This window comes from Balearica regulorum, chromosome 1, assembly GCF_011004875.1.
Source record: "Balearica regulorum gibbericeps isolate bBalReg1 chromosome 1, bBalReg1.pri, whole genome shotgun sequence".
NCBI lineage: Eukaryota > Metazoa > Chordata > Aves > Gruiformes > Gruidae > Balearica > Balearica regulorum.
In genome coordinates this window covers 97,953,902-97,980,951 of record NC_046184.1, presented here as the reverse complement: position 1 = coordinate 97,980,951, position 27,050 = coordinate 97,953,902, and the positions used below count along the sequence as shown (strand labels likewise).

The window sequence follows — 27,050 nt, the reverse complement described above, 5'->3', positions numbered from 1 at the left end:
CACAAAATCCAAACCCAAATTACTTGTCCCTGTGTTACGAGGATGCTAAGACTAAACAGTAGAAGCAATCATCTCTTACTGTGCAGATTATTGTAAATTCATCTAATGCAAATTAAGACTATTCAGACACGTGTTTCTACCAGCTTGTGAATAATGAATTTGTTCAGCTTCTTAATTTGTTAATGTTGAATTAGAGTAATACACAAGAACTGAACAAGTTTAAAATACTGTTGTGCATCCCTTCTCTCTGCTATATAACTGCTTGTAAAATGAAAACCTCAATTGCAGGAGCAGCTTTAAAAAAAAAAAATCCACAGCTGTGTTTATTACACTGTAAGGGGAGCCAGAAAAGGGTGAAAGATGTTTTGCCTTGAATTGCAGAGGAGTTCTGAAATGATCAAGCAGTTCATGTTTCAACCACACAAAAAAAAAAAAGACGACAGACAACTGTGTAGCCCATCAGATCAGAGACAGCAGCAGAGACATCGCTTTCCTCCCCCTCCCTGCACTGTCTTGGCAGAAGAACTAGAAGAGGGACCCAGCTCAGACGTGCACCTGGGTTAGCCTGGCAGGAGGCCATCTGAACTGCACTTTTTAAACCCACGGGAACGTCTTCTCTCTACCATGCCCAGAGAATGAAGGATCCTCCAGTCATGTTGATAAAAAGGATATTACTGTACATCCTTCTAGTAATGCTGGCTCAGAGCAACTATCAAGTTAATGGTAAGATGTGGTCTTATAATTTAACCTGTTGGTAATTACTAAACATTGCAGGGGGAGAACAGAAACCAAAGCAGTATTTAGTGTGCCTTGGAGACAATCTGTGTCTTGTTTTACTATCATATCAGAGACTCCTAATTTGATTGAAGAGAATGATGATGACAATAATTGAGAAATATTCAGTAACTGTCTAGACCAGAACACTAGCATTTGGGGACCAAATATATCTTTCTTTGTTGCCAAATGCTCTGCCTTCAAGGGGTTTGGCAGCATTCAAGCCTCTGCTCAAAATCTGGGAATCCTGCTAGCTCTGAACTAGATCCAGTTTGCAGTCAAATTATTCTTACCAAATAAGCATACCTTCAATTTGTTTAGCTTAACTCCATCTAATTATCATCCCATTTTCAACTTTGAATCTCCACAGTTTTTAAATAGAGAGATTCTCCTAATTTGGACTGATGTGAGGACTACACTGTGTCCAATATATTCCTAATCTTATTTTCATTTTGTTTTGCTCAATGAGATTATTTTGTTTCACGTTCTTCCCTGCTAGTATCATACAGGAGACATAAGTGTTAGTATTGAAAGGAAGGCAGTCACACAAAAAGGATCGTAGCTGCTGCAACGGATGAGCTCAGCTGCTGTTGATACATTTCAGATCTATCAACTGATAAATTGATTAAAATAACATTTATTATAAGACACTGCTAAAATTACACAAACAAATTGAATTGGCTACGTGAAGCTTAGCTGACATGCGTGACTAACTCTGTAAGTCGATAGCATCTTTCGACACTTCTTGTTTTTATTAATAAAACACATTATTAATACTAAAATGAAAGGTTAAACAAGCATGCAGAGCATCTGCCTGGGAAGAGAAACCAAAATATTAGGCTTGAGAGACATGAATTACCACATCAATTAGATGCAGCTGTTTCTTAATCAGGGTGTGATCTGAGCTCGAGGAGGCCACTGAACTGCTTTACATTTGATTTTGAAATTAATAAACTAACTTGATTCTGAAGGGAGTGTATCTAGAGCCGATAACCTCCTTCACACCCTAAATGGAAGTATCTTCTTTTCTTCTAAGAGTTAACTACTGTTTCTGTTCACTGCATTAAGACTGCCTCTGTTACTAGTCCCTCACACGGTCACTTCTCTGCCTCATCCGGTATAGTTCATTAACACATGGACAAACCCTCCGTACTCATCTGCCAGGTTCCTAGATACTGTTTTAAAAACAGAACGTAAATTTTGTCATGCTGCTTATCACATGAATCTTGTTTACACAGAATTTATTTTACTAGGTTTTATTCTTTGATCTACACCAAAGCTATATGGGGTCCTCCGAGAACAATACTATTTCCTTCTATAAACCTGTATTAGTACAGTCATGTTTATAGGAGCATTACAGAGGGAAAAATTTTGCAAGTCAGTCTCTGCTGAACCATGATGTAAATTTTTTTAAAATGTATTTACATTTTAGCCATAAGTTTTCCAAGCTTGTTTGGTTTTTATTTTGGTGAGAAGCATGCTGAAAATTGAAGCCAACTTATGCAAACTTTGTATGTTGCAAACCTATCCGAAGTTTCCCTTACTCTTAACAGAAAGAAAGTTGACCACTCAGATTTCGTATACACAGTCAACAACCAGCAAATCTTTTCTAAATTAGGGAAGGAGAGGTAAGCTTGTTCCTGATAAGTCACAAGCACAATGACCTTGTGTTCGGCCGCCCCCCCCCCCCAGTAATTTTAGTCCAGTTAGACCCTGTCTCCTTTGTAACAGCAAAGAACAGGTTGTTCCCACCCAGTCTCACAAAGCATGGCTGTTGAACAGCATACACAAAGTAAACTAAGCGTTTCATCCCAACAAAAATAAACCCCAGCCAACCTGCCCTCGCTCCAAGAAGCTGCGGCCAAGACCTAAGCACGTGCGCACGTGCCCACTAACAGGGGACACGGTTTTCGTCTCAAGTAGCACCTTGCTGTTAGACCTTCTGGTGGGACAGCCTGCGCGTGCTAACCCGCGGCGAAACAGAAAGGTTCCATCTTCAAGTTTCAGTCGTCAAAATATAAAGGCATGTTTTCTGCACTTACACAGCTTTCATCAAGGAATAGTTAAAAGATGATGCAATTCTCCATCAGCTACCTCAGCAAGCAGGTCAGCTTTACAAATACTACCGTTGCCAGAAAGGAGGAGGAAAACAAACAAAAAAAAAAAAGAAAAAACAGAGAAAGAAAAACACAAGGCAGAAAAACAACAAGAAACCCAGAAAATCCTTCATTGTACACCAAGGAAACAGAAAAAGTACATTACTGTATTTTTAAGGTGACATGGGGTAAATTCAGTGAAAAGGACTAAAATTAAGTTTCTATTGTCAAAGTGATATTTTTAGAAGAATCCTAATTGTGATATAAATATGTAAAATGACTAAAATAAAATTTTACATCATTCCTTGAAAAGCCTTCTCTGAAGCTGGGAGAAGTCTGAAAAAGGCTTATCCAGGTATCAATACGTCTTCCGAAATGCATCTCTTTCTAAGTACACCTTACCCAAATGCAAGGAGGGAGCATATTTTTCCGTAAGTTCTCCTCACAGCCTGTTTGTTTTTTGTTGTTAAAATTATCCAAGTCATAAAGATCTCGGTGTTAAATGTTAACCCCCAACAAATCAATGCACTTTCTGGTGTAGTTTTTGTGCTATGGCCCTAATCAGAAACTTCCCAGACCTAAAAACCTTGACTAGTGCTTCACTGTGTTCACAGACAGACCCAAACATAGGATTTCAAACTAACTGTAGACATTTATTTTTCATGAATAATTGACATTTTATACCTCAGCCATTATCTGCTTTGGGGAATGATACATATGAATTGTATTCTATCCCATGCCTTTTTTTTTTTTTTTTTTTTAAAAGGGAGGGAGAGGGAAAAACAAAGTAAAGATAAATCCTTTTGAAACCAAATTTCTCAGAAGTTTTAATTAATAAGTTCTAGTTTGCTGGAGTTGTTCTGAATTCTTAGATGACCAGGTGTGAATGACACCATTTATAATTCAAACATTAGAAGGCTCAATTTTCAGCTATTATTTTTCTACTAATGGGTTGAGTTAGGTAAATGCAAAGCCATCTCCATTAAACCTCTTTTGTTTGTCATGTGATGACTATGTTTTCTAGAACATAAGAACAAGAAAAAAAATTAAATTGTTTTTTATAAAAGAAAGCATTGTCATAGGTATTTTCCTGATGTACAAGTTACGGAATACACACTTTCATTTGAAATCTTTATCCTGGCAGTACACTGTACAGAAGATTTTCCTTACCTGTGCAAATCACTTCTCGGTGCAATAGGGCCTGGCTGTTCAGGAACACACTCAAGTCATCTAAAAGAAAACATACTTTTAGTCAATCCAGATCTTACACGATCTGGAGTGTAAGTTTGAAGCTGATATATAAAGCTTTTGTACATTATAGATTCTTTTACCCTCTTGAAAGCTGTACATTCCAATACCCATCATGACCACCTGTATATATGACACTGAAAACTTAAGACTCGGTATAAGACCTTGTAACTGGTTTCAGGCAATTAAATTTATCTCAGAAGTGCTTGCACCTGTAGAATATAATTGGCAGACAGCATCTCTACTATTGACTTCTCATAAGCCACAGGAGGCAGCAGATAGAAAAAAGTTAAGATACGCTATCACAGGCAAAGTCCGCCAAGCCATGCTTGTGCTTATTCATGAACTGAACTTTATTTTGTGTTTGTCTTTTAATGACAACCACTGAACAGAAAAGATTCTTTCTCACTATCAGGTGTGTTGATTTTTTTTCCCTGTTAAAAAAAAAAAGATATCCCTCATTCTCTAGGGTATTATGGTTTGTATTGTTATTTAATCCCAAATCTTTACTGACACCTATTCCTGCCAAATGGCCTTTACAGGAAGTCTGTGAAAGATATTTTAAATATTTGCCTTAAATATTTTATTCTATATAAAATAAGTCCCAAATGTTCTCCACTGCTTTTTATCCACTTAAAGTTTCTTGCCAAGTGAGGTGTGATTTGGGAGAGAGGAAAGGTTAATTAGAGATTTCAGGGCATGCTCACTATGAGTTCACACACTTAATTACTAGAGAAAGAAAGGCTGGATTATAGGAAAAAGCTTTCTGTAGCCCAGATTTTTAGTTATTGAAGTTCAAAACAATACAAACTAAGACTTGCCCAAAGCCTGAGAAAAATGTTTACCTCTTATTCACTCATCTCTTCTGATGATACTGTTCTAGAAGGTCCCCAAATCTATGACTAATAACATTTACCAAGGACTAGGTTTCTTCCTAGCAAAAATTTGAAAACCTAAAGACCAAGTCATTCAACCATCAGTCATTAACAAGTCACAGAAACATACAGAACCAATTGTGATTATTTTTCATGCTCCAAGCATTGTCTCGTAACAATAAAAAGAAATTAATTAAAGGTAGCCTAAAGTCTAATTGCTTAAAGCCTCTGAAAGGAAGGCCCTTTTGCATGCTCTGAAGACAGTCTACAAATTTTCACACACACTGAAAGGCAAACTGTAGCTTATATAGTTCCTGGTTAGGAAGTTCAAAAGATTGCTCTATTTGAATGACAGGGAAAAAAAAACCACCCCAAACCAACCACACTGAATAAAATAGCAGTGTTTACCTAGAACCCACAGGCTTCTTCCAAGGGATCCACAAAAGATAACTAAGAAAATTAAATCAATTTTCAGTAAGCTAAATTTCTTCTAAGTCTATATCTACACTGGAAGAAAGAAAGAAAAAAAAAGAGGCACTATAAACTAGAGGAAATGGAAGACCAAGTGAAACCTAGCAACCTCAATTCCAACTTACTTTAAGGGAAAAGAGGAAGAGAATCTGTGCGCTGGGGTTAATTGACAGCAGGCTGCCAAACGCTATGCCCCACAGCAGCAGCCAGGGATGGAGGCGAAGTGAGTGCCAAGAGGGGTGCGTGGGCTGGTGCCACCCAGGTTCTCCCTGAAAGCGCCCCGAGGGCCGGTGGGACGGGAGGGCTCCGCTGCCGCTGCGAAACCGCGGGCAGGCAGTGGCACTATCGGGCTGGGTAGCAAGCGCTGTGCGAATTTTCCCACGTGCAGCTCCCAAAGGTCGGTGGCATCTTCTGTAGGTAACCTTGTGGAGAAAGAAAGGATTGTTGGAGTCGGAATTTTGGTCTGGAAACATAATTTAATGAGACCTGATGGTATTGGAATTATGCTAGTAAGTGAATGATCACCACCAGAAGACAAAGGAGCAAAACTGTGACACGTGTTGGCACAGGCACTTAGGAAAAAAGGAGAAGCACTATTTGAGCTCACCTGACTGAGACACGTACTAGCACATTCTATTTGAACTCTCTTAAAAATGTACTGTATGAGCAAAAGTAATACAAGTAATATCAATGCCAGTGGATTTTTTAAAAAAAAAAAACAGCCAAACAACAAATTGTAACCAAGTAAATCCTTGGTTAGCAGTGGAATATCTCCTTCTGACTTAATTGGTAGTAGCGCAGAAGTTGTATGGAGGGAAGTTACTTCCTGTGATATCAGTGCAAGCACTTGAATTGCTTATACTTTTCACCTAAAGAGCAAGGGCTGCACAAAAACTACTCTAGAAGTACATTCAGATCTCAGTAAAGCTTCTGCTCAGGAAATTTCCATATTCCCACTCAGGGTGTGGCTGGAGGGCAATTCAAAACTTCCTGTGCGCCCAGTATCGCCCCTGTTCCCTCTCTCTGGGAGGTTCTGCCACTGAGCATCACTCTAGGTTACCAGTGCAAGACAATCATTTATTTAGAACAATATTTAACATTGATAAGACATTTTCCTTTTCAACTACCTACACAGCTAATGTTCATCTGAATTCATGAGGATTACTAACCCTGTCCCAGGTGAACGCTGTTGGATGTATAAAATTTGGTCAATGCTGATTAGGTGATTCTTCCAAAAGTGACAGTGGGCTGGGATGTATACTTTGTTGGAAAAGTACCGGATTATTCATAACCAAGGAAAATATGACACCTCTGCACTGGAAAAATATAAGAATGAAAGAGGTACAACAATTTCTGTCCTTCTCCTGGTTAATAATGATGCTGAATGAGAGAGTGTCACTGAAATCTGTTTTAAAATGTTGAGAGAAATTGGACTTTTTGGACCTTCTAGAAAAGTTTTTGGTTTTGTTTTGGGTTTTTGTTTGTTCGTGGGTTTGTTTTTTTTCTTCCAAAAGAGAATTTTGAAAAAGATAAAACTATGAAGGATATCAGAAAATATCTATTCTGCAGAGACCTGCACATCCTTCTGGAAATGCCTGTTAAATAGGATTATATCAGAAAGAAGGCTGCTATGAGGGCACAGTCAAAGCTTTATAGATACTTTCTGAGCATTATCTTCTATGGCAATCACTGCTTAAATAACTGAAACTTCTACTTCCTAATTTGAGCTTTTAGTTTCTATCTTCAGACTATTGATAACCATGTGCTGCTACCGTGGTGCGACCAAAGTAGATATGATCTACTTGCCTGAACCCAAATCATGCTTTGTTTTGATCAGAGATGAAAGAGTCTAAGTGAAAGACAAGTAATCCCGCTTTGTAACTACAAGCATATCTTTCAGAATGATCCTATTCAGGAGAGCAGAAAAGAGACTGGATGACTGGGCAGGGCATGCTGACCTATCACCTAAAGCTACCTTGTGAACATGGCCAGGCTTTACATATTAGAGCTGTTGCTATTGCAATATATTTGCCACATCATATAAATTGCAATTAAAAATATATATTATGTATATTTATTATATTAAGTACTACGGTTAATTATTTTATTCACATTAAATGTCATATAATATGTTAAATGTTATATTAAATATATTGCTATTGCTACCGCATCTAGATGGATGGTCCCTGGGAGAATATTTCTTCCTGTACACCACATATTTATTTAGAATCAAGACCTATTATAGAGGCAATGCTGTGGCAGAACGCGGATTATGAGCCTCTCTTGTGCATCAATGGGGACCACATGAGAAATGCCATACTACCTAAGACCAGTGCCCTGTCTCTGGCAGCAGCAAGAAGGAAGGCTGTTCAGGGAGAGCACATGAGCATGGCTGCTTTCTGTGGCCTATTCCCCTCCTGTCCCCCCAGCAACGGAAGAGCTGCATTGGGGTCGTCAGCATGTATGTCAGCATCTTTCCCAAGTCCTTTCAGTATCCATTTATGGACCTGGTGTCCATGAACTTGTCTACATGACTACATACACTGACAGGTTAGAAGGTAAATTCAGCTACATTATCCTGACAGTCAGCGTAGGGTGGTCCTCAGGGCCACCAGTGATCCAACCTCTACCAGCTTCCACAGAAACCAGTTCCAGTGTTACTCTTTTCACAGTTAGGAAGTTTTTCAAACTACGTAATCAACCTTCCTTACTTCACTTTTAGCCCATTATTTTTCTCCATACATAACAGAAACATGAAAAAAACCCAGATTACTTCATTCTTCTTTTATGTCTTTACATGATTTTATTATGCCCTTTCCTTTCATTGCTTTTGTTTAAGTGAAACAACCCCAAGAATTTCAAGCTTTCCTTTAGAGCCTTCTTACCGTGTTCACGGTATTTGCTGCCTTCTTCCCAGCTTGGAGATACTCCAAGCATTACCCCCCTTCTTTCTTGAAGAAGTGCAAAAGACTGGACAAGGCCTAGGTACACTTACCAGTCCTGAGCAGAACACAAAGGTTATTGCATGCCCCCTGTATATCTTCTTGAACTGAGCCTGCCTTTTTACAAATAATTTCTCTAATTTATCTGGTAAATCTAATTTGCTGCTGGTAATCAATTGACAGCTTTATCTCTCCACTAACGAGAGCGCTAATGTTTTTCTAGTTTTACAATCAATATACTTACACTTGATGTGTTTTCCTGAGTGCATCTCATTCTCTGCCATCGCTTTTCCAATGTTGCTCAGTTCTTTTATGTCTCTCCTTAATAACCTGACCTTCTTTATGCTTCCTTCTTGCCTCAGGGAAGAGCTCGCTCATGATTTAGCCAAGATAGTCTTTTATTGCACTGCTGTGGTGTAGATGCTTAGTGTTTGTAGTCTCATCATTTATTGGATGGACCACCAGCTCTGTTTGCATCCTTTTCCTTTGTATTTACGTCTGATGAGTTCTTATCTCCCAGGTCTCCAAACTTACTAAAGCTTTCTTTGCCAAACCCAGCCATTTTTATTCTGCTGCTCTCTTTCCTTCTCTTCTTACAGATATTGCATGAATTAAGACTTCTAGTTGTTTCCCTTGTTTTTTATCCAGACTTCTTTCATTAGTAAAAAGACATTGTTTGTACCCAGAGCTATTGTAGTCCTTGTTTATTTTCTCATCTCCATACAAATTATTGAATTTCCACCACTTGCTCCTTCTGCAGGGAGCAATTTTAAAGCCCCTGTCCAAGTTGCTTACCTGTGTGCTTTTGTCACTCAGCCCACTTCAATCCCCATTTAAAGCCATCCTGACTAAGGGAAAGTTGTTATACAAGGATGATTTCAGATTTGGACCCCTCAAAGCAGAAACTTCCCAGGATGCCAAATCCTGTAAGCAGATGAGTTGCTCTGTTGCACATGGAAGAGATACATCAGAGACCACAATTTCTTGCAGTGGCTGCAAATAACATCCTGATAGTGAATAGCCTCTTCCTCATTATCAAGCAAGATCAGGTACATTTGATAAGGCAAAATGAGAATAATAGTAAAGATTTAGGTTTGGAGGCAGATGAGTGCCACCTAATTTTTAGATGCCCATTCCCGAAGTCACCTTAAAGAGAGTAAAATGAAAAATCAACAGCAGCAAAGCGTTAGCTCTGCTATAATGCAGGCTATGAACACACTTATGCTCAAAACTCAGTATCACCGAGTGCTCAACAATTTATTTATGGTGTGGACTAGTCTGAGCTTTGTAGAGAAAAGGCTTGCAAAGGAGAGGTCATAAATGAAAACTGTTAATCTGGCCATCCCAAGCTCTTGAATATACTATCCAGGTATTCACAAGGACTGTTCTATTACGTGCATAAGAAATCCTGGCTGACGGTGCAGGTGAGGCGCTCGGTGCCACAGTTACGTGCACTGGCGACCCGGGGGCCCAGAGGCTCCGTCCCTTGAAACAGCACTGGCTGTTGACAGAGACCCCTCTGCTCCCCACACTACTCTTTCCTCCATACACATTTCTCCTCCCTACAAAACTTGCCTTCAGCATACTTTACCATTTTTATTCTACTCCCCTCTATCAACCAGAATATACAGGTATATTTGAGATTTCTTTCTCTGGACTTGGGAGCAATCAGTCTGTTCAATGCACAAGCGCTGTGCTGTAAGACAGGGTAGGGAAGTAGGGAGCATGTGGGTATCACATAGTTTTTGTTACTTTGACTTAGCCAGAGAAATAAAACACCACGAAGAAACATGAATCTTTAATAAATGGTCAGGAAATTCCCTACCAAGACCCAGAGTTATGGTGACGTACCATAGCTTGAACATCGAGTTTAACAAAACATAACAAAACTTTAAAAATATATATAAGGTATATTTGCATTAAATGTAATTCTTTTCAATATTGCAATGGTAAAAACCTCTACCAGAGGAAAGTCTTCTGCAAGTTAACAAGAATTGTGAACTAAACAATAGTCTGAAGTAAACCTAAAAGTAACAGAAAACGTCAGTGAGAAGGATGACACAGGAAAACTTGCTACATATATTTTACATATTTTCTTTCTAAACTATTAAATTTCTAACTTGACTAAGATGTAGAAAAAAGGGAAAAATTCATATCAGAGGGAGTAAGTGCATTTTAACAATCCTCTTAAAAATGAAAGAACCAATAGTCTTGAAGTTATGTGCTATTACCGTCCCATATAGAGATCAGATCTGCTGCAAATAGACAAGGGAAGTCTTGAGTAATGAAAGAGAAAAGAAACTGTGATTAGTGGTATGGGGAATATATAGCAGACCCCCACCACCATGATTTTTGTAACATTTTTCTTCTCTTCCGAGACTTGATGCCACCAATTGTCCAGTTGAAATTCAAGTTAAAAGACACTCCCAGTACAAAATCAATGTCGGGAACTCTTTGATTATAGACTGCCCAGTTCAGTACTGCAAGAAAAAGCCAGTCATGCAGTGGTGCAAGATAGAGCAGACTACATGAATGCGGCTGAAGGAGGGCAAAGCAGAATGGAAGTCCAGCGTGTTTAGTCAGGAGGTTTTCTCAGTTCACCAGAATGATAGCGGATTTTATCATTGTTGAGCAATAGTGGACAACTTTTCCAGTGAGAGTCATGGAATAAAGGTTATTGTAGAAGGTGAGGCCCATGTATTATGAAAGAGCTCTTTTAAACAAAAGGGGGCCACGTGCAGAAAAAGTTCGTGTATGCTGGACGATGGCTTCTCCTGACATGTTTGACTAGTAGCACAGTTGTTATCCTGCCTCATGGTAGGATAGAAACAAAAGCAAAGAACAAAATAAAGAAGTAACAGGAGGATCTGGAAGAAAAAAGTCAAAGCTGCCAACACCAAACAGCCATTAGTGGATTATTTGATAATAAAAAAATGTCAGTTGGAAAAAAAGATAGTTGGAGGACAGCCTGGTTGTCTGACATTTCCCTGTCTTTCATTTCCCTGTCTGCTTTTCTCTTTCAGAAAAGTCTGCAAATGTTACAACAATTTCACCAGAAAGTAAGTTCTGATTCTTATTTCCTCTTTAAGAGAAAGGAACTAATCTGTATTGCTATGAATTTCTGGTTAGAGTGTTTTGTGCAGTCAAGACAAATTTAAAATCATTGCTAAACTACAATTGCTTTCTTCCCACTTGAACAAAATACAGTCTCTCAAGTGTCATAGTTTTCAAGGCTAGGACTGTCCAGCGTTTGGCATAAAAAGGACAAAGCCAATCAAATAATCTCCTGGTGTATACTCTACACTTCTGACATGTTCTTTAATATCCCAGTGATATATGGCTTATACTTACAAAGTGTTAGGAATCATGCTATACCATCACTTTAACATAGCCCAAAGTATGGTTTTTACTCACAGTTGGTTATTGTTCACAATAGCAAAAAATATATTGGAAGTTCAGAGCAGTGCTCTAATTCTGACCCTTTCTTTGCTTCTGCCAACCTTCTGCCATGCATCATTCATCAATTGCACTTTCCCATGCACTTTTCCTCCCAGTATCTTCATACTTCTTAGAATGCCCATGGAGATAAGGTTACCTTATGGCATGCTGTACCAAGTTACAGAATGTTTAAGTATATTAAGAAGCCAGTTGCATCAGAAAGACCTAATACTAAAAAAAACAAAAAAGCACCAGTCAAATATTTCTCTGTGCTAATACATGCTAATGCAATTTTAGATACCACTAGCATCTCAGAAGAGTCCCAAGAATCTGGAAACTACAAGATATTGCACATTATTTATGCTTCAGCATCCATGGGTCTGTGCTGCCCATTCATCATCGTATGCATGTTTTTGTGTATAAGAAGGTACCATGGTAAGTAGTTTTACCACCTAACCTTTGCCTAGCATGCATTTGATTCCTCTCCTTTTCACAGCTTCGCAGAAGTTGCATTCAAAGCTCTATGAAAATTCCCTAATAATTACCCCATCTGATTGCTGAGATGTCCTTGTCGAGCGCACCTGTTAGGATACTGAATCTTTAAGAATATAATTTGCCCGGTGTATTGTTCCCTTCCAGAGACAGAAGGATGGAAGAAAAGTAAGAACAAATAAAAATCTCAGACTTTATAACAGTTAGAAATTTTTGTCTTGTTTTGCAAATAATCAGGTTAGAAATAAATAGGAGTTTCAGCCATGCGAATGCAGTCAAGCTCTATCCAGTTACATTTTATATTCCTAGTTTTCCCTCTAAATTACAGTATTAATCTCTACTGCTTTACAGGAACTCTTACACAGTTGATGTCCTAAAACAAGAATGGAACTTGGACTCCCCCATGTCTTAATTTAAGTGATCATGCATTTGCCTATTATAATCCCATAGATTTTTAAAATTTTTTTTAGGAAAATGAAATTATTTCATCTTCCAATAAAATCTAACGTGTTTGCTTATAGTATGGCCTTAGGATTTTCTGTGCCTTTTTCTCCCCACCCAGTTCGCTGGACACAGAGAAAACTGGCCACAAGTATATTAGGAATTTTTCTGCTCCTATTCAGAGGAGCTCTGTGGAACACAGAAACTCAATCTATAAATATATTATTCTGTGTTGGCTAGCTTTTGTCAGAATAGCTATTTCCAAAACCAGTTTAGAAATAGGTTTTTATTCTTTGAGGCCCACTCAGCAAGGCAAGGACTCCTATAGTAATTAATACTTGCACCATAAGCAAAAAGGCACCCTCTCAATGCTAATTTATTGAATTTTTTTTTCTTTTTTTCCTTTTTCTTTTTCCCAGAAAAGCAGAAGAGAACTCCATTAAGCCAACAGAGACAAGAGAACCTGGTATGTTTACATTTTTCCATCATCAAAACCTGACCACGATCTGCATAACCACATACCAAGAACAAATCTTTGTGTCGTACAAAATGTGGCATAGGTTCAGAGACAGATTTGGTGACCCTTTTGGTGCCTGGACAGCATGTTGAGCTGAGGCAAGGAACTAAGGGTCTTAGCCACAAAGATACTTTAGGTATCTAAATTTCTGTTAAAGCATATTAATTTGTAAGTACCATTCCAGTAAGAGTTTAGGCACCTAAAGCACCTCTCTTGATCTGGTCCAGACTGTCTGTGCAAGACATAAAATTACCCAGAATGAGGAAAATGATTGAAAAGAAAGACTTTCATATGTGGCTAGCATGAATTCGCACAGGTCTTGCAATCAGTTCCAGACAAATTAGATGGGCAGAAGGCAGAATGCAGAAGATGCAACTGGAGATGACATCTATCAATCACAGGAGCAATGTTGGTGGGGATCAAAGAGCACCAAACAGGTTGCAGAGCTCACAAAGAGCAAGTTGGAGGAAAAACAATTAAAACAGTATATTCTAAGTGGTTAGAAAAATGGATGTCTTCATTAGAGAGACATGAATTTATAGAGGAATTTGCAGATTTTGGAGAAGGAGAAAGATTTATTTGAAAAATAGTAAGATGAAGACGACAAGAAGCAAGAGATCAGGAAATGGGAGAATGGGGACAATGAAGAAAAGATAGTCTGGGGTTTGGAGGTGAAGATAAGAAAGATTTCATAAATTGAGAAGGGAAAGCCTTGAATGAGTGTCATAGAAGAGCTCTCACAAAATGATAAATCAGTTTTGCCTTAAGTTGGCATCTTGCAAAGAAAGAGACATGAGCATTTGGGGAAGGAAATAGAGAAAGTCAGGAGAGTTCTAACTTTATTTCAAAGATCAATATAAAATCTAGTGACCAGGTGAATCCAATTCATCTGTGCTCAAAAGCAGTTTCAAAGAAGAAGAAAATCTTACACACCTCTTATTTAGCAGAATCACAGGTAACAACCAGATACACACAGAGCTGTACCCTGTTCTGTTTTCTGCAGGTCAGAAGTCCAGCAGTTGCTCCATCCCATGCTGCTGGGACAACTCAAGGATCAGAAGAAAGCTCCTCACTTTACTATTGCTCCATGGCTAGCCCACTGCAGGCCTTGCACGGCAATGCAATTTATGACAACGACGTCCCTCCCTGGAACACTCAGAGGACAGCACCTAATGCACCTCACAATGATCCTGTTATTCCTTCCATCCCAGTTTTACTTGAAAGTGCAGATGTTCTCACATACGCTGCACTAAATCATTCTGCTTCTGCAGAAAGATACCAGAGAAGGGAACTAACTGTAGAAAATGATTTTACAGAATATGCCTCCATTAATGTAAATAAATAAATGTGGCAAGGACTCTCCAGACAACCATTTTGCATGCAGTCACAGTTCTAGCTTCCCTCTAGGACGTTGTTCCTTTCTCTTTCAGGAAAACTTCCCTTTTGTTAAGAACCACCTATGGATGCCTCCCTGTAACCCCAGAATTCAAAACACAGCCCATGTCAGTGGGTGGGTATTTGCACTGGGTGTTTATCTTTTAAAGGGGGAAATAAAAACAATCAGTCAGCTTTCTTATTTTTCCTTTTTTTCAGGATTCTGCTTCTAGTCTGACTTCGACTTGGTTACAGCTTGAATATAGACAAAGGGGAGAAGGGGACAGTTTTTCTAGGATAGAAACACGTAAAATGGATCTGTGAGGAAGATGATACTGAGTCAGGTTACCTTCTCCCAAGTAAAAGCTAAAACTGTTTGTGGGAGAATTTTTCTCTGAGTTTCTAAGAACATCCTTCCAAGGATTCAGTTTTTCATTGCAGTTTATCTCCTTGCAAAGTTCTTTGAATACCATCAATGTCTAAAGCTATTATTAACCAAAATCAAATGAACACGTCTGTGTGTGTGTTTGGGGTTTTTTGGAAGACTGGGAAGGAGGAGAGGGTTGTTTTCCTTTTACAAAGAATTCTCACAAATAATGTATGAGAAAATACTGAAATACAGCGCGCACTGTTTTTCTCTTGGTGGGATGATTGGTTAGCTAAGTTATTGCATATTGCTTTTGTCCATAATGAATCAATGGAAAGAATCAATGATCAGCAGTGACTGACTGACATATAACTGTGTATAACTGTGTCATGCTAAGTTTTCCTCCCAAAGCTGGCACAAAAAATGTGATTATGCTTCATGCTCAGGTTTGCGGGAAAGGCGATAAAAAGGAGATAAAGATCAAGGTGCCATTTGAAGTTTGAAAAGAAACTCACACCTTTCTTCTGCACCACTTATTCAGCTCTAGCTTGGATACCATGCATCTGCTCTAGCAAAATAATGCTCTTAAAAACTACTCTTAGTGATATTTGAACCAGAGATTTACACCAGCAAGCAGAGAGTCTTTAACTTGGTTAAAAAACTGCACCACAGTTGAAAAGGAAGGATGTACTAGCTCTCAGGCTGCACTTAACGCACCGGATGGTTTGCACTTAAGTTGATGGAAGAAAGTAAGGCTCTTCTATCTTCATATTTCATCTTGGTATCATTCCAGCTAACACCAAAGCTGGCAAGCACATACGCATTCACCCTACTATTTTGGTAAGCTAGATGGTTTATTATGCTTATCGTACACTTGTGTTCTGCCTCCCCCTGCACCTTTGACCTCAGTCACAGTATCCGTGTGGATAAAAATCCCTGGTATTGTTTCTGCACTAAGTTGCTAGTTCAGACCATGTTGATATTTTGGATTTTCTTTTAAAAATATATGAATTATCAATCCAGTAAATCATTGATAATCCTCATTAAAAAAAGTAGTAGAAAGCTGTCTTCTAGAAAAACTCGGTTTGCTCTGTTTTAGTGGGCCAGTCCTTGTATGGCTAAAGACTAATTATTTTAGGTGAAGGATTGGGAAACTTGGAGGAAGTTAGGTATGAATAGGCCCAGAAATAGAACTTCAATTGCATTTATTGCTCAGCTGATAGAGGTAAAATTATTTTCATAAACTGCAAGTAGCTTTCAGAATAAGAAAAAAGTGTTTCTCTGAAATAGATTCTATCTCAGTGGTCTTAAACTGAGAACCAAGGACAGCCGTTCAATGGAGAGCCTAAATGGATTTGAACAAAAGGCATTTGTTCAAAAGGCATTTGAACAAAAGACCTGGATATAGGCCTTGCAGGCAGAGGGGAAAAAGTAAAAAAGGCCATCCTTCCAGAGAACAAGTACATGTGAAACAATATGGCTCTGGAACATGCTTTGCAATGCTCTGCCTATACCATAGTGCATAGGGAAGAGTCCAAAGACCCTCAGGAAGGCGAGGAGGGGTGCTGGGGACAAGCAGGTTACCCGCTTGAGTTTCCAACCAGCTCTGCAGTGCATTCAGCTGGGCAGGTACAGCTTTCCCCCTGTTATCCCATCAAGCTGAAAGCACCAGCAGGTCCGTTCAGAGCAGCCACAGAACGATGACAGGCAACTGGGACCTAGAACGAGACCGAACGCACGTGGAAGAAGTACTGCATCATCAAGAGATGCAAAGGCTAGTGAAAGCTTAACGTGGTTTGTTTCACCCGTAGGGCAAGGCTGAACCTTGGTTTAATGACGTCTCCAGAGAGCCAAGTTTGATTTGGAAGATGAGATTTTTGTAGATAAACAGGAAGTACCTCACCACCTTACCATCGAACATGCTAGCAAAGAAAGGTGAAGCACAGGAGCCTGCAGTAGGTTCATTTTTTTTAAGCAAACAAATTGAAAGATGGTGCCTTTTGAAGCAGGGAAACAAGAGGTGCTGACTGAAACCATCTGCCTCCTAAGATGCAGATAATCCATTCAGATAAAGTACAGCATCGCTCAGTTTTCACAGCCTTTTGAAAGAAAAGAAAAAAGCTATTTCCACCATCCGCTGGCTGTAAAACTGGCCATTAACGGAAGGACTGTACTATGTCACTTAAGGTGGTACGTACTCATCTCAATCTAGTGCAATTCTCAATAACATAATGTCACATTTGAGACATCTCACCCAACAGCGGTTATGTTAAGGCTCGGTGGATGGCCTCCAGGTTTTACAGAGCAGCATCCAGCTGGAGGGGCAGGACACCAGTGGGAGCAGAGCAGTGTCACAATTCACCACGTGCACTCAGTGCGTGACTGAAAGGATCCAGTACTGGGTTAAACCGTGCAATCACAACATACACTAAAGTAAACAAATAGCCTTAGGACCCATTCTGTGGGAGATGTACAGCACCTGTGCAGCCTCCCTAAGACATGGTTTGAGGGCCTCCAGTCTATATTACATAATTTTCTACTTCATGTCTTTCCCTTGCTATTTTTGCACCAAATATGCTGTACAGGTGTAGTTACACAGGAAGCCCAAAGAACAGAAACAAAGCTGTACAGCTCTCAGTTACACCCACAAACCCACATGGAAGGAAAATAGCAAAGTCTGTGGAGCTGAAGGTCTGTTAATGCCAGCAAAGCATGCTATTGTTCTTCACTGCAATCTCTTCTTGCAAGGGAGGGACACGTAACTGGTTACTCCCTCCCAACCAACCCACACAGCACACAAGCCTCTAACAAGATTAGATGGAATGAATGGGCTCTTAGACAGTAACACACATCAACCATCCTAGTTTCACTCTATCCAGTTATCTCCCCACCCCAAACTGTGCTTCCTTATAAACACATGAAAAAATTAGAATAGCATGAGGTTTATTCATTTGCCAACTCTTGGGCCCCAAATGTCTATCAGACAGGGGACTGCTGCTGGCAAACCACAAACTTTTTCATATTGCTAGATCAAGCAACAGCTTGCCAAGCCTTGCTTCTCCACCTACCTGTTTTGCAATACTTTCCCCCACATCCCCACAATAGCCTGAGCCCCATTTTAGCTCATAGGGCTCACAGGCAGTGAGGAGAGTGCAGAAGGGAGTGCTACAGCTAATAGTAGGTGAGAAGCAGAGCTTGCACCTCCAAGAAAAAGGCGTCATCTCACACTGCTAAGATTCCTGCTGCTTTCCCCTAAGAGAGTGGCCAGGGCTGTAAATTGTAGGACTGCCCCCAAAACTCAAAGAAATAGGGTGTACAATGTTTGTTCCTCGGTTCACCTGAGCCGCTCCACCTAGGTGCTGCTGTACTCCATTACCTGCACATTGGCAGTGGACTCAGAAAGAAAAAGGGGCAGCACAGACAGAGGGAAACACAGGATGGTTCGGGACTCAGCAGCCAAGCTCCACACCAGAGCCTTGCTCCCAGCACCCCAGCCATTCCCCGTGCTGCCATCTTGGATCTTTCCAAACCCCAGGCAAGTGGTACCTTTCCCTGGGTCTCCCTATGTCCCACATCTTTACCTGGGGCCAGAGGACGCAAGCCCAGAGCTGAGCCCTGAGACCAGACCACAGCGCTGGCCCAGGTGCACAGGCAGAGTGAGGGAAGAGGCAAACACCCATTACCCTGACCGGGCTGTTCCCTGTCCTGCTCCTTGCACAGGGTTCCTCTTTCTGCGGTCTCCACAGCTCTGCTTCCCTACACATTTCGTGTCGACAAACATCAGCCCAGGCAAATGGGAACCAGAGACACAGACGGTGGCCAGGGAAGAGAGAGGAGCAGATTTCAGGGGCAGACAGAGAGCAGGAGAGGGAGACCTAAATGGGCACCCAGAAAAAGATCCCCAAGGAAGACCACCGGAGCCTAGAGGACAGCTTAGTCAGCTATGAAGCTTGAGATGTAAACAACCCCATGTCCCCTCAGTACAAAGTGAAGAAATCTATTTTTTCTGTGAGTTTTATGTGGCAACTGCTATTTGCCATTAAAAAAGGATACACTGGGCCAGGCCTGCTCATGTTCACCTAATGAAAAGCAAAATGCCTAAGAACCACATCAACCCCCATTGCCACCCACGCGGGTCAGTGGCATGTGTCAGCCACACGCATCATCTGCTCTCGTACTCTCTCAGTTTCGCACAAGTGATCTTACCTTTACGTTACCAACCACCGGAACTATATATCTAGCCTGAACTCAAATTGCAAAGTCATTCCCTTTCCTGCCTTCTCACATGTACATACAGATATGACCCCTCCGGGGACCCACGGAAGCAACACTGCTGCCATAGTTACTGTAATATAACTAAAGCAACAGGGGGTAATCAGTATTGGAAACACTGTTAGGCAGAGCTTCTAACTAGTATGAACCTTGGCCTGTGAGACAGAGAAGTTCATGTTATAATGGACTTGTATAATTAATTATGCATCTTGTATAATTGATTTTAGTCAGGAGATATGCTCAATCAACTGAAGTTTGGAGTAAAGAATACACTTGGCATGAGATGTAGCCAGACTTAACTGAGAACATTGGAGTGATCATTTTGCATGATTGAAGAGTAAAACTTTGGTGGCTTTAAGCTAGTGATATGGCAGCTGAGTTTTGATCCAAGCAGCATTTATTGTCAGGTAAACCAACTCAAATTCTCTTTTCAGATGAGATTTTCTAGATGAGCTAGTGCATACACATTGTTTTCTAGTTATCACACCTCTGCACATGGCATTATCGAGATGCCACTCAAGAGCAGGGCTGTGGTGTTTGCTGCAGCTCAGCCACCTCTGCTGCTGAGACACAAACCTGTCATCTGGCAAAGAATCACACACACTCAGTTTTCACAATGCAGCTTCAGAAAGGGTAAAGGCATTCAGAAGCAAGCATATTCGACAAGAACACTACCGATGTCTGAAAAGGAACTTCATGATACTGCAGTTAGAAGCCAACAGGAACTAACAATCTCTCCAGTCCATCCCAGCAAGATACATGCACTGGGACTCAACACCTCCTAAAATCAAGCTGCCTTGGCTAATAAAGATCTTTTAAACGTATTTACAACAATCTATCTATGTCTTTCCATCTGAAATTGTGGCTAATAATATTTTCTGTGGACAACTTGCCTCTCAGCTGGGGTAGTATCTAGAGGAAGGCACACCTACTGCATATGCAGCACTTCTGCATGCAGCCAAATGCACCGACACGTGTCTGTCGACTGAGACCTGGAACTGAGACCATGCCTCTTCAGGTCATGGCACTGTTTGCTTTGTGGTCACAGAGAGACAGCTTTTCACCTAACACAAAGGGATTCAGCATCATCAAAATCTATGAAGCTACTTTACCTCACACCAGCTGATATGTAGGTGTTTAGGTTTTACAGACAACAGTTCTTCAAACAGAGCTCAGATCACAGATTTCTGGCTATAGTAGTCTCAGAGGCCACATTTATTTTCTCTCGTGTAACCTAAAACAATGCTTTCCTCAGTAAGAGATAGGATTGTAGGCTTCTAGTGTGCACTAAGAAACTTGTATACTTTCTAGTGTTTCTGGATTACGGGAAGGATGGTGAAGCAGGGGTATCTTCTGCTAAATTTCTTTCTTCCTTTTTTAAGTTATTAATACTCAGAAATCTACTACCTAACCTTTACATCAGGGATTTAACCTGATTTTGCTGCATTTTCACAAATTCTGCAGAGGCCTAGAACCCTTGGGAAATGCCATTTCAATTACATTTAATAAAAAAATGAATTCAATAACTCGCAGCTCCCTTTGTCCATGCCTTAGTCACTGACAGTTGTGGTTTTCTGGAAGAAGTGGTAGCTTCAGTAGACCCTCCATTTTCTCAAGAAAGTCATATTTAACAGTTCAACTACAGTGGCAACCTCTGTCATGGTAGGAAAGCAAGACACAAAAACTCACCTTATGCAATTTGTAGTTATAGTATCACTACCAGGTCCCCAGCTGGGGACCTTACAGATGCACACGATGGTTCACTGTCTCGCTCAGAGGCTGAAAACCCATGTGATCTATCAGCTTCCTCTTCCCTGCAGTCTGGGAACAGACTTTACTAAAACAGTGGTCTCATATTATAAGCAAGTGATGGGAAGTAGTAAGCGTGCTTTGATTCTGGACACCGACTTGTCATGGTGAGACAAAGGTTGAGCAGCAACGGCTTTCAATACCCATGCAAGGCTCTCATCTTCCAGCATGGTTTGTTTTCTTTCTTGGAAGGGCTTCAGAGCTCTAAGCTTACAAAAGAGAAATGAAAGACAAACTAGAGAAAAATCAGAAGCGTTAAAGTACTCTGGCTGACCTCAGATTACAGGAGTGGGTGCCAGGAAGCAAGCTCAGCGTATAAGTGAACAAAACAAGATCAAAAGCTCTCCCTGGGATCCTGGAGAACCTCACGTTTCTTTGCAATGGTCCTCCAGGGGTGTAGCCCTTGCTGAAGTGCAGACTTCCACTGAGATGTGCAAGCTGACAAATGATCAGACAGAGATTTTAACTGGGTCAGGTGGATGTGCAAGGCTTCATTTTCTTGTCTTCTGAAGGTTTGCAGCACCTGCCTGTTGGCAAGAGGATATCTGGTATCAAAATTAGCACTGCAGCATCTGTCACCAGTACAGAAGGCCCTGGGAACACTTTGCCCTAGTAAAAAAGAGAAGAAATGTAAGTCATCCCTGAATCAGACTTTGTAACACATTTTTCAACACGTTTTGCAAAAACGCACCCATTTCACATCTAGGAAATATGAGCACTAACTGCTTGGAAATCAGACAATTTCTGGCTATCAATTCCAATGATGAAATGGAACTGCCTTCCTGAAAGCCATGGGCACTGTTGTGGTTTAACCCCAGCCAGCAGCTGAGCACCATGCAGCTGCTTGCTCACCCCTCTCTGCCCAAGGGGATGGGGAGGAGAATGAAAAAACCCCCAAAACCTCGTGGGTTGAGATAAAGACAGTTTAATAGGATAACAAAGGAAATGAATAATAACAACAATAATAATAATTATACAAGTGATGCACAAATGCAATTGCTCACCACATGCAAAAGGGAAAAAAAAAAAAACAACCCCGATGCCCAGTCTGTTTCCGAGCAGCAATCCCGCTTCCCAGCTCACTTCCCTAGTTATATCCAGAGCATGGATCTGTATGGCAGGGAATATCCCTTTGGCCAGCCTGGGCCAGCTGTCCTGGCTGTGCTCTCCCAGCTGCTGCTGCACCTGGCAGGGCGTGAGAAGCTGAAGAGTCCTTGACTTTTAGTGTAGGCACTACAACTACCTAGCAACAACTAAAAGCATCAGTGTGTTATCAACATTATTATCATCCTAAATCCAAAACATATCACTATATCATCTACTAGAAAGAAAATTAACTGTATCTCAGTGAAAACCAGGACAGTATACATTTTTGGCTAAATATGATGCTTCTGCTCTTGGTAAAGCCATCTAGAGCTATGCTTAAGATCACAGATGATCTCACTCAGATGGGGCACTCTGGCCACCCCTTTGTCCAGACTGCACTTTAACTAGGGTCAACTTTGAAGGTACACTAGGTTGCTCAGGGCTGGGTGCTTTTCAATGCAACACCTTTCCTATCTGTTCAAAGAATGAAATGACATTATGATTGCAGAGTAACAGGCAAGAGGAAGAAGGACAAGATCACAATACTGAAGCCATCCCAAACAGGCCTTTCTCTAACTTGTTTCTAAAGACCTTTAGCGATGGTCTGTGTCACTCAAGATCATCAATTCCAGCATCTTATAATCATTACCAATAGGGGCTTTTCCTAACGTTTAGTCTGACAATCCTTTCCCAGACTTAAAGCCATTACTTCTTATTCTATTTGAGGTAGACACAGAGAAAATTTACCCTTTGGAGAACATTTACTCTTATCCTTTTTACAAGTTTGCATTTACGTATTTGAAAACATCACATCTCAATGTATACTAGATGACCAGAAGTCTTTCAGGCCTTCCTCAGACTAGCAGTCTTGCTACTGTTCTCTCTGCTCTCTCAAACTCATTGACATCTTTCTTGAAGCACAATGCCTAAAAAATGGGAATTGTCACCTTCTAAGATCCTATTTTTCTCAATCAGCAAATACAGTTCTCAAATAATTCCTTTGTTGCCTTACAGAAGAGAAGAAAATCAAGCGATGCCCTGTGCTAGATAAAAGATTGTGGATTCATAGATCTGGAACTAGCATTTTTGTTCCAGAAAACAGACAGGTACTATGTAATAAGCTCTCAACCCTAATATTATAAAAACAATCTTAAGGCCATAATGTCAAGAGAAACATGGATTGTGAAAACTCTTTATACAGCTAAAAATAAATTCTCAAATTATATGCATGTGTTTTGCCAGGAGTTGTGTCCTGAGCCTGGGCATACCTGCTGACACCTATTGCAAAGACTGTGAAAAGAGGAGCTAGGAACACAAGTCCTTCCTTCCTTCACCTGCAGAGATGACATAATATCCATTTACCGTGGAAACCAGAGAAATGCATACTGATTAGGCCAAATAAATAACCGAGCTCTTTCAGTGTGAGTTTGCATGCAAATAGCTCAGCTCCTTGCTCTCTGGTTGGGGACCACAAGAATTCCTTGCAAACCCCATCCCAACCAAAGGTGATTGAGTCACGTGCTTTGACATCTCACTCACATGGGATGGGGCCTGAAGACTGACCAGAAAGTTAAATCTTTTGAAAACTTAGCTGAAATCTGTAAAAGCTGTCTGGGAAACATGTTTCTAGATATACAGGGTGAGCATCCTCACTGCATAATTAGGAGAGGGTCATGCATGCTGGGGAGGCTGCACTGCCTGGCTGGACACTGCAGCACCCACAGTCACCACAGCCACTTGGTAGGCAAGAAGGAGATGGCTCTTGTCCCTTTGGTCCGAAACAACCACCATCAGCAGAAAGAGCATCTCTCTTCAAAAAAAGGGTAAGGAGAATTGCATCTAACCCATCAAGACTACCCACTGCTGGGACCACAGCCAAGAAGCCCTCATTCTGGCCATGATAACACGTCCTCTCCATGTACTGGAGGGTGCATAAATTACCTGTGGCTCTAACAGCTAGGTAGTTGACCCTACTTGCAGGCTGATGTCCCATCCCTGTGCTCAGGGCTGGGACTGCCCTCAGTGTCCCCTGGCTGCCCAGCTCCTGGGTGCAGGTTGGGACAGGTCCTGGCTGCCAGACTGTGTCCTGCTGCTCCAGGGAACCCCCAGCCCCGCTGTGCCCCGACACAGGCAGGACAACCACCTGCCGTCCCACTGCGCTGCTGCAAGATGCACTCTGATTTCTCTGGGGTAGGAAAGGATATAAATAAAAGAGACAAAGCAATCTCCTGTTTTTACTTTATCTGATTACCACAAAGGGTAAGGTGGAAAGTACCAGACTTGTACAGCACACTATTGTCTTTCATTTTCTACATGCGTGGAAATTTTGGACAAATGTGTCAAAGCATCCTACTTCCTCTGGGAAATGTTTTTACTAAAACTCATGATAATCTGAACTTGCTTGCAAAAACAATACCCTGAAGGTTAGATCTGGTTAGGATTATTTTCTGTACATAAAGTGTCTAGCCAGTCACAAATGTAGGGCCACTGCCTGTGTAAAAAGCTGAAGGCAACTCAAAAGTCCTTCCAGGGAAAAAGATAATACACTTGAAAACTATTCAATGTACCAAGAGCGTACACAGAGAACTTTTCTAGTTCCCACAAGTGCATAAATAGGAGCGACTGAACTGTCAGACCAACCCACTCACCCGCATGTGCAAGTCATATTTCTTCTTATAATAGACATCAGCATCTGAGTTCACCACCATTCTAATCTAATAGTTATTCCTAAATGGTTAAGTGAGGGTAAAGTCTCAAGAAAACAGCGGGTGCTACTGAGTGAATATATGTCAAATATCAAGGAACGCCTCAGGGGGGTTGCCTACACCTGGAAATATTCTCCCAGTGTTTGCCAGTATTTTACCTGCCTGTCGCTATGAGGGAATAGCTGGTAGCAATGCTGGGAGCACACCCATGGCCAGGTTGGCCACATCAGGGTGTTCAAGCCTGGAGGATGCGGCTCCACCCAGCCCAGTAACACCAAGGAGCCAAAAAACCCTGTGCTGTGCTACCGCCATCCTCCAGTGCTGGCAAAACCCCATCTTAGCTATCCAGCAACCACCAAAAGGAAAACTTCGAAGCCCTTTCCAGCGTAGGCAAGGTCAGAATGAGTGACTGAAACCTCGATGGCCTGGCCATCTTCTGAAGAGAAGGAGGAGGAAAGGGCAGAGAGGAGCAGATGGGAGGGTGCAGGAGCGCTACGGTCTCTTGGCTGTGCAGGGGCAGAACAGCCTCTCGCTGTTCTCTCCCCGGAGCACACAGCATCCTCCCTCCCTCTCTTCTGATCACGTCGTTAACGCCGTGAGAAGCTGGGGCGGCCACTAGATGGCAGGAAACGGCAGGGACTGAGCCCCAGCTGCCTCTGCCTCCCCCGCGAGCGGGACCCCCCATCTCCCCCCAGAGCCCAGGTGCGAGCCAAGCCTGCAGACCGGCCCTCCTAAATTCACTGAGTGCATCAGAGCACAGGCACGACCCCTCTACACCCAACAAACCTCAAATTAATTTCCTCTCCTTTTTTTTTTTTTTTTCTTCCTTTCTTTCATTATTTCTTTTTTTGGGGGGGTGATATTTTGGGGGTTTTGCTTGGTCTTCCTGTAGTGCTGAAAGCAGACACGGCACCTGTTTTGAGATGCCACTGAACTGTGGCACAGTGGCGGTGCATGAACAGAGCCTGTTAGTTTTAGGGAGAGCAGGTGCTTTTCTACGGTTCTTTGGAAGGCGGGATGACATACCATCAGCCAAAAATGTTTTTCATTGATTAAGAACAAAACAAAACCCTTATACCTTAAATTATATCCCTAATTGCTCGCCCTTTTGCCCTTTCTCTTGAAGTGTTATGTATCCAGAGAGAAAATTCCACAAAACTGTTGAAATTTCAGGGCTAAACAGGTTTACACTGAGCAGTTTTTGGTGCTGCCAGCTGGGGTATCATTTTTATTTGCATTTTTGACCAGGAGAACTCTCATTTGCTTAACCAGAGAACGCTAAACCCATTTTACAATACATATTCAGTTTCAAGTCTTTTCTCTAAGTCTATGCTTTTTGATTACTCTGGTGTCAGTGAAAGACCACGTCATCCAAAAAGTTACATTGCAAAGAGGAGCAGCGCAAGATTCTTAACAATAACTCTGCCAACTCCTCTCTTTCTTGATTCAGAGGAACCCCCTACAAGGATGGCAGGTGCCCCCCTGTCCCATCCCCGAGCCCTTGCTGTGCCTGGCCACATGAAGCCAAGGCAGGGAGCTGAACATTTTTCATTTCGGTGACTGTCTGACTGCCACAGGTCCCAACTCCCACCCCCAGCCTGCTAACAGGCTGCCTCATCTGCAGGGCTTGCTTCTACTTGGCTGTCCCAAATTAACTGCTAAAATAATTGATTTTCTTTTGATTTTCTTAAAATAATGCGCTGCTTCTGAATTGAACTTTCTCTACATTTTCTACTCCCATCCAGCTTTGTCTCGGACAAATACAATATTTCAAAACTTGTTCATTTTTCCTCAGAGTTTCTTTCTGCTTCAGAAAGTAACTAATCAAAATGTAAAATAAAACCTTTTTTGCCACACGGGATATAATCAAGCATGCCAAAACTGACCTTGGCATCTTCCCCCTGGACCTCAACTCTGGTGTGGGATTCATCCCACCCACTGCAGACAGCTACAGTGGAATGTTGTATCTGAGCTAACCACCACACCAGGCTTCCTTAAGACTCATGGGAGAAAATTAATCATATCTCACAATTTGTGCATATTATAGTTAAGTGGACATTGGATGAATCACACCATAAAAAAGACTGATTTGCTCCTTGATTGTGAAGAAAGCCTTCCCATCCACAGAGTAGGGACCCAGTGA

At 41.3% G+C, this 27,050-nt stretch overlaps 1 protein-coding gene and 1 long non-coding RNA gene across 2 annotated transcripts in view; one reads left to right on the top strand and one right to left on the bottom strand.

The window, feature by feature from the left end:
* Window positions 1-482: 482 nt before the first annotated feature.
* Window positions 483-14,639, top strand: BTLA (B and T lymphocyte associated). Its single transcript, XM_010309319.2, is given in 6 exon segments — window positions 483-730; window positions 10,785-11,092; window positions 11,430-11,465; window positions 12,142-12,279; window positions 13,197-13,243; window positions 14,298-14,639. Coding segments are annotated over 6 exon segments (966 nt in total). The 5' UTR covers window positions 483-635.
* Window positions 14,572-27,050, bottom strand: part of LOC142604051 (uncharacterized) — a 25,757-nt gene continuing 13,278 nt past the window's right edge. The window contains exons 4-5 of the long non-coding RNA XR_012837955.1: window positions 20,715-21,725; window positions 14,572-20,671 (exon numbers count right to left, since the gene is read on the bottom strand). This is a non-coding gene — a long non-coding RNA (uncharacterized LOC142604051). The remainder of the gene's footprint in view (window positions 20,672-20,714; window positions 21,726-27,050) is intronic.